General features: G+C 40.9%; 1 protein-coding gene across 1 annotated transcript; it reads left to right on the top strand.

Moving 5' to 3' along the window:
- Nucleotides 1–203: 203 nt before the first annotated feature.
- LOC122295751 (protein SRC2 homolog) lies at nt 204–1,422 on the top strand. Its single transcript, XM_043104898.1, has one exon. It carries the CDS (start codon nt 349–351, stop codon nt 1,282–1,284), a length of 936 nt encoding a protein of 311 aa, XP_042960832.1. The 5' UTR covers nt 204–348; the 3' UTR covers nt 1,285–1,422.
- The last annotated feature ends 6,446 nt before the right edge of the window (nt 1,423–7,868 follow it).

The raw sequence follows: 7,868 nt of genomic DNA, 5'->3' as shown, positions 1-7,868 counted from the left end.
AGAGAGAAGGGACAGGGTGAGAGAGAAGGGACGGAAAAAATGAAAAGAAAACTTAAAAGCCAAACAAATAAATTAACCCAAAATATCTTATCCACGCGAAATGACCAATTAGACCCCAACTATACCGACAGAAACAAATAGAAAATAAATGATAAAAAAGACAAATGCTATAAAATACGAAAAGTAAAAGCAGAATGCAAAAAATCACTGTTCTTAAAACTGTAGTTCAGCGATTGCATCTTATATAATTACTAGAGAGAGAGAGAGAGAGAGAGAGAGGAGTTCCAGCAAGCCGCATAAATCAGTGCATCTGGACCAGGAATTCTATAGATTAAAGGTTCCCTGGATATGGAACCGAGCTCCATAGAACTCAAAGTGTTGTCCTGTAAAGATCTAAGAGCATTCAATTTCTTCCAGAAACTCTCAGCTTACACACTCGTCTCGATTGTAAGTGATGATCCCAGCAAAAAACTAGAGCAGAATCAGCAACAGAGAACTCCAAACGACATAGAAGGCGAGGGGAATCCCGATTGGAATCATGAGATGCGCTTTGATTTGAAAGAGGTATCATTGGAGGATTATGACCACCTCTTTATACATTTTGATGTGCGCCATCAAGGTCTTATGTTTGGAGACAAGACCATCGGAGAAGTCCATGTGCCCTTGAAGGACCTCATCAAAGAATCTAACTTTGGTGTTGTCCGGTTCGTGAGTTATCAGGTCCGGACAACTGACGGAAGACCCAATGGCGTTTTGAGTTTCTCCTGCAAGGTGAATGGAAAGGGTAAGAACAGTAATATGGGGACTGGTTCCGAGTTTCCCGTGATTCATGATCAGCAAACTTCACATGAGATTCATTATCCATCGCTGAAATTGCAAAATCTCTCCGAGGAATGTCTCTCTTTTGCCCCACAGCAAGTTCACTTTTTGCTACCTGGAGTGCAGTACCCATCCTATCGAACTCACCATCCGCCACCAGATGCCTATTATCCGCCGCCGCCGCATGGGGCGTGTTACCACCCCGCGCCACCTCCGCCTCCACCGCATCCGCCGCCGCATGGGGCGTGTTACCACCCCTCTCGTCCACAGTGGGTTTATCCATGGGCGCCAAACCCGTACAAACTAGGAGGTGGTTATGATTATTATGGTGCAGCACATGGGACCCCTGGAAGCTCCGTCTTAGCAGAGCCACATGGGATTGATAATGATGTCGGAGAGGCGTGTTCAAATTCTGATTCTCGAGCTGCAAATGATCGCGAAGATCCCTTCCGGAATGGCAGGTAAAGGAGGGCTTTTAGGAAGTATTATAGCTAGTGGTCTCGGCTTTGAAATGTTGTTGGGCTAGCTGTTCCTCTCTTTTTTGTTTGCTTACCATCAGTAGCATTAATCGAACCGGTTTTAGTATTTATTTTTTTTGAATAATTAGTATTTTATTTTTAATCATTCGCAAAATCACTTCAAATTGACATTTTCGCGAGTCAGTCCAGTAGGAAATGGAAGGGCCAATTGTCTAGACTCTAGACTGCATTCAATTAATTAATTCTTAAATTGATTTGAGACGATTCTAACATATTCAAAACTACATTTATTCTTTTATTTTGTTTGTGCAATGAATTTTTTTGTATAAAAATATGATAGAAATAGACATCTATTAACTTTTTTTATCCTTATATCTAATAAGACGAATGGAAGTACTGAAAAATAAATGAGGTTCTTTACTTTATTAAGATGAATAGAATAGACTAAGAGATGAATAAGTATTGCATTCAATTTTTGATTGTGCAAAAATGCTACTACTTTTGTAAAACCAAAGGGTAGGCTTAAACCACATCTCGACTATAATTCAAAAAGATGAGTTAGTCGTACAATTAAAGTCTCAAAGAAATGATTATAAAGAGTAATAATTTCTTTTATCGAATTAATGTGAAATCCTATATACCACTTACACTTGTAAGTTAGTATAGAGTATCACAATTGTTCTGTCTATATAATTTAATGATATTACCTACGTCATAAACAAAAATGTTGGAAACAAAAAACTGAGGATAACAAAGGTCAAATACAAGAATTACATACTCTTAAAACTATTTACATTCATATTATATTTTTATTAGAACTAATCAATAAATTTATATTTTAAGCTCGTTTATACATGGTGTAAATTTTTTGAAATGCATTATATATATTTTAATAATTTTATTAATGTTGAAATAACTAATTCAAGATTTTCATGATTCGCTTGATTTAATTTGCATTATCAAACTTATTGTAAATCAAAAACATAAAAACAGATTTTAAAAGTCAATAATTATGTAAAAAAATAAACCATTAGATCATGTTATCCTTGGCTCTTGATCCTAAATTCTAAAAGACAAATGAAACGGGTTGACATTGTAAACATAATTGAAATGGGATGCACACATGGGCCAGGGAATATCGGCTTATTCATTTATCTTTCGGGGGTGCTCTAGGCCTTTGCACAAGTCCAACGCGCGGGCGACAAGGGAAGACCCGGTCCCCAATAGCAAGTTGTTGTGGTGGGCCTTTACCTAAAAAGGATATTTAATATCATGTGGCCCAATGGACGACGTATCAGATGGTAAATTGATAAGAATGCATACTACACGTGCTCTCTCGCGTAATGGTTAGATCGAAGTCATGAAAGGTCGACTCCAACCTCTATTTGAAAACAAGACTTGGGCCCATATTTAATTGGTATTAGGCTCAAGAGTTTATATTAAAAATTCAAAAATATTTATGGGACAATTTGATCTCATTTCAGAATTTAAGACTGCTCATTTAGAATTGTCGAGAAACTTAGCCCATTAAATTATAGGCAAGCCCCGTTAAATGGGTCAACCCATTTGTAGAGCCCAAATAAGGAATTGAGGAAGACTGTAGGAACCATGAATAATTCCCCTAAAAGGAAGCCAGCCTATGACACCCAAGGACCAAACCCGACAACTACAAGCCTGTATACCACTGCAAAAACCCATTCAAAGAGCCATGTTTTGTTTAGGGCTTAGGGCATAGGGCTTAGGGCATAGGGCTTTGGGTTTGCGGTTTAGGATTTAGGGTTTTAGGGTTTAGGGTTTGGGGTTTGGGGTTTGCGGTTTGGGGTTTGGGGTTTCGGAGTTTAGGGTTTCGGGTTTAGGGTTTCGGGTTTTAGGGCTTAGGGTTTAGGGTTTAGGGTTTAGGGTTTAGGGTTTAGGGTTTAGGGTTTTAGGGTTTAGGGTTTAGGGTTTAGGGTTTAGGGTTTTAGGGTTTAGGGTTTAGGGTTTAGGGTTTAGGGTTTTAGGGTTTAGGGTTTAGGGTTTAGGGTTTAGGGTTTAGGGTTTAGGGTTTAGGGTTTAGGGTTTTAGGGTTTTAGGGTTTTAGGGTTTAGGGTTTAGGGTTTTAGGGTTTAGGGTTTAGGGTTTAGGGTTTAGGGTTTAGGGTTTAGGGGGTTTAGGGTTTAGGGTTTAGGGTTTAGGGTTTTAGGGTTTAGGGTTTAGGGTTTAGGGTTTAGGGTTTAGGGTTTAGGGTTTAGGGTTTAGGGTTTAGGGTTTAGGGTTTAGGGTTTAGGGTTTAGGGTTTAGGGTTTAGGGTTTAGGGTTTAGGGTTTAGGGTTTAGGGTTTAGGGTTTAGGGTTTAGGGTTTTAGGGTTTAGGGTTTAGGGTTTAGGGTTTAGGGTTTAGGGTTTAGGGTTTAGGGTTTAGGGTTTTTAGGGTTTAGGGTTTAGGGTTTAGGGTTTAGGGTTTAGGGTTTAGGGTTTAGGGTTTAGGGTTTAGGGTTTAGGGTTTAGGGTTTAGGGTTTAGGGTTTAGGGTTTAGGGTTTAGGGTTTAGGGTTTAGGGTTTAGGGTTTAGGGTTTAGGGTTTAGGGTTTAGGGTTTAGGGTTTAGGGTTTAGGGTTTAGGGTTTAGGGTTTAGGGTTTAGGGTTTAGGGTTTAGGGTTTAGGGTTTAGGGTTTAGGGTTTAGGGTTTAGGGTTTAGGGTTTAGGGTTTAGGGTTTAGGGTTTAGGGTTTAGGGTTTAGGGTTTAGGGTTTAGGGTTTAGGGTTTAGGGTTTAGGGTTTAGGGTTTAGGGTTTAGGGTTTAGGGTTTAGGGTTTAGGGTTTAGGGTTTAGGGTTTAGGGTTTAGGGTTTAGGGTTTAGGGTTTAGGGTTTAGGGTTTAGGGTTTAGGGTTTAGGGTTTAGGGTTTAGGGTTTAGGGTTTAGGGTTTAGGGTTTAGGGTTTAGGGTTTAGGGTTTAGGGTTTAGGGTTTAGGGTTTAGGGTTTAGGGTTTAGGGTTTAGGGTTTAGGGTTTAGGGTTTAGGGTTTAGGGTTTAGGGTTTAGGGTTTAGGGTTTAGGGTTTAGGGTTTAGGGTTTAGGGTTTAGGGTTTAGGGTTTAGGGTTTAGGGTTTAGGGTTTAGGGTTTAGGGTTTAGGGTTTAGGGTTTAGGGTTTTAGGGTTTAGGGTTTAGGGTTTAGGGTTTAGGGTTTAGGGTTTAGGGTTTAGGGTTTAGGGTTTAGGGTTTAGGGTTTAGGGTTTAGGGTTTAGGGTTTAGGGTTTAGGGTTTAGGGTTTAGGGTTTAGGGTTTAGGGTTTAGGGTTTAGGGTTTAGGGTTTAGGGTTTAGGGTTTAGGGTTTAGGGTTTAGGGTTTAGGGTTTAGGGTTTAGGGTTTAGGGTTTAGGGTTTAGGGTTAGGGTTTAGGGTTTAGGGTTTAGGGTTTAGGGTTTAGGGTTTAGGGTTTAGGGTTTAGGGTTTAGGGTTTAGGGTTTAGGGTTTAGGGTTTAGGGTTTAGGGTTTAGGGTTTAGGGTTTAGGGTTTAGGGTTTAGGGTTTAGGGTTTAGGGTTTAGGGTTTAGGGTTTAGGGTTTAGGGTTTAGGGTTTAGGGTTTAGGGTTTAGGGTTTAGGGTTTAGGGTTTAGGGTTTAGGGTTTAGGGTTTAGGGTTTAGGGTTTAGGGTTTAGGGTTTAGGGTTTAGGGTTTAGGGTTTAGGGTTTAGGGTTTAGGGTTTAGGGTTTAGGGTTTAGGGTTTAGGGTTTAGGGTTTAGGGTTTAGGGTTTAGGGTTTAGGGTTTAGGGTTTAGGGTTTAGGGTTTAGGGTTTAGGGTTTAGGGTTTAGGGTTTAGGGTTTAGGGTTTAGGGTTTAGGGTTTAGGGTTTAGGGTTTAGGGTTTAGGGTTTAGGGTTTAGGGTTTAGGGTTTAGGGTTTAGGGTTTAGGGTTTAGGGTTTAGGGTTTAGGGTTTAGGGTTTAGGGTTTAGGGTTTAGGGTTTAGGGTTTAGGGTTTAGGGTTTAGGGTTTAGGGTTTAGGGTTTAGGGTTTAGGGTTTAGGGTTTAGGGTTTAGGGTTTAGGGTTTAGGGTTTAGGGTTTAGGGTTTAGGGTTTAGGGTTTAGGGTTTAGGGTTTAGGGTTTAGGGTTTAGGGTTTAGGGTTTAGGGTTTAGGGTTTAGGGTTTAGGGTTTAGGGTTTAGGGTTTAGGGTTTAGGGTTTAGGGTTTAGGGTTTAGGGTTTAGGGTTTAGGGTTTAGGGTTTAGGGTTTAGGGTTTAGGGTTTAGGGTTTAGGGTTTAGGGTTTAGGGTTTAGGGTTTAGGGTTTAGGGTTTAGGGTTTAGGGTTTAGGGTTTAGGGTTTAGGGTTTAGGGTTTAGGGTTTAGGGTTTAGGGTTTAGGGTTTAGGGTTTAGGGTTTAGGGTTTAGGGTTTAGGGTTTAGGGTTTAGGGTTTAGGGTTTAGGGTTTAGGGTTTAGGGTTTAGGGTTTAGGGTTTAGGGTTTAGGGTTTAGGGTTTAGGGTTTAGGGTTTAGGGTTTAGGGTTTAGGGTTTAGGGTTTAGGGTTTAGGGTTTAGGGTTTAGGGTTTAGGGTTTAGGGTTTAGGGTTTAGGGTTTAGGGTTTAGGGTTTAGGGTTTAGGGTTTAGGGTTTAGGGTTTAGGGTTTAGGGTTTAGGGTTTAGGGTTTTAGGGTTTAGGGTTTAGGGTTTAGGGTTTAGGGTTTAGGGTTTAGGGTTTAGGGTTTAGGGTTTAGGGTTTAGGGTTTAGGGTTTAGGGTTTTAGGGTTTAGGGTTTAGGGTTTAGGGTTTAGGGTTTAGGGTTTAGGGTTTAGGGTTTAGGGTTTAGGGTTTAGGGTTTAGGGTTTAGGGTTTAGGGTTTAGGGTTTAGGGTTTAGGGTTTAGGGTTTAGGGTTTAGGGTTTAGGGTTTAGGGTTTAGGGTTTAGGGTTTAGGGTTTAGGGTTTAGGGTTTAGGGTTTAGGGTTTAGGGTTTAGGGTTTAGGGTTTAGGGTTTAGGGTTTAGGGTTTAGGGTTTAGGGTTTAGGGTTTAGGGTTTAGGGTTTAGGGTTTAGGGTTTAGGGTTTAGGGTTTAGGGTTTAGGGTTTAGGGTTTAGGGTTTAGGGTTTAGGGTTTAGGGTTTAGGGTTTAGGGTTTAGGGTTTAGGGTTTAGGGTTTAGGGTTTAGGGTTTAGGGTTTAGGGGGTTTAGGGTTTAGGGTTTAGGGTTTAGGGTTTAGGGTTTAGGGTTTAGGGTTTAGGGTTTAGGGTTTAGGGTTTAGGGTTTAGGGTTTAGGGTTTAGGGTTTAGGGTTTAGGGTTTTAGGGTTTAGGGTTTAGGGTTTAGGGTTTAGGGGTTTAGGGTTTAGGGTTTAGGGTTTAGGGTTTAGGGTTTAGGGTTTAGGGTTTAGGGTTTAGGGTTTAGGGTTTAGGGTTTAGGGTTTAGGGTTTAGGGTTTAGGGTTTAGGGTTTAGGGTTTAGGGTTTAGGGTTTAGGGTTTAGGGTTTAGGGTTTAGGGTTTAGGGTTTAGGGTTTAGGGTTTAGGGTTTAGGGTTTAGGGTTTAGGGTTTTTAGGGTTTAGGGTTTAGGGTTTAGGGTTTAGGGTTTAGGGTTTAGGGTTTAGGGTTTTTAGGGTTTAGGGTTTAGGGTTTAGGGTTTAGGGTTTAGGGTTTAGGGTTTTAGGGTTTAGGGTTTAGGGTTTAGGGTTTAGGGTTTAGGGTTTAGGGTTTAGGGTTTAGGGTTTAGGGTTTAGGGTTTAGGGTTTAGGGTTTAGGGTTTAGGGTTTAGGGTTTAGGGTTTAGGGTTTTAGGGTTTAGGGTTTAGGGTTTAGGGTTTAGGGTTAGGGTTTAGGGTTTAGGGTTTTTAGGGTTTAGGGTTTAGGGTTTAGGGTTTAGGGTTTAGGGTTTAGGGTTTAGGGTTTAGGGTTTAGGGTTTAGGGTTTAGGGTTTAGGGTTTAGGGTTTAGGGTTTAGGGTTTAGGGTTTAGGGTTTAGGGTTTAGGGTTTAGGGTTTAGGGTTTAGGGTTTAGGGTTTAGGGTTTAGGGTTTAGGGTTTAGGGTTTAGGGTTTAGGGTTTAGGGTTTAGGGTTTAGGGTTTAGGGTTTAGGGTTTAGGGTTTTTAGGGTTTAGGGTTTAGGGTTTAGGGTTTAGGGTTTAGGGTTTAGGGTTTAGGGTTTAGGGTTTAGGGTTTAGGGTTTAGGGGTTTAGGGTTTAGGGTTTAGGGTTTAGGGTTTAGGGTTTAGGGTTTAGGGTTTAGGGTTTAGGGTTTAGGGTTTAGGGTTTAGGGTTTAGGGTTTAGGGTTTTAGGGGTTTAGGGTTTAGGGTTTAGGTAGGGTTTAGGGTTTAGGGTTTTAGGGTTTAGGGTTTAGGGTTTAGGGTTTAGGGTTTAGGGTTTAGGGTTTAGGGTTTAGGGTTTAGGGTTTAGGGTTTAGGGTTTTTTAGGGTTTAGGGTTTTAGGGTTTAGGGTTTAGGGTTTTAGGGTTTAGGGTTTAGGGTTTAGGGGTTTAGGGTTTAGGGTTTAGGGTTTAGGGGTTTAGGTTTAGGGTTTAGGGTTTAGGGTTTAGGGGTTTAGGGTTTTTAGGGTTTAGGGTTTTAGGGTGGTTTAGGGTTTAGGGTTTAGGGTTTAGGGTTTAGGGTTTAGGGGTTTAGG

The sequence above is a fragment of the Carya illinoinensis genome, chromosome 2, assembly GCF_018687715.1.
Source record: "Carya illinoinensis cultivar Pawnee chromosome 2, C.illinoinensisPawnee_v1, whole genome shotgun sequence".
Lineage (NCBI taxonomy): Eukaryota > Viridiplantae > Streptophyta > Magnoliopsida > Fagales > Juglandaceae > Carya > Carya illinoinensis.
This window is presented reverse-complemented; position numbering and strand designations above follow the sequence as displayed.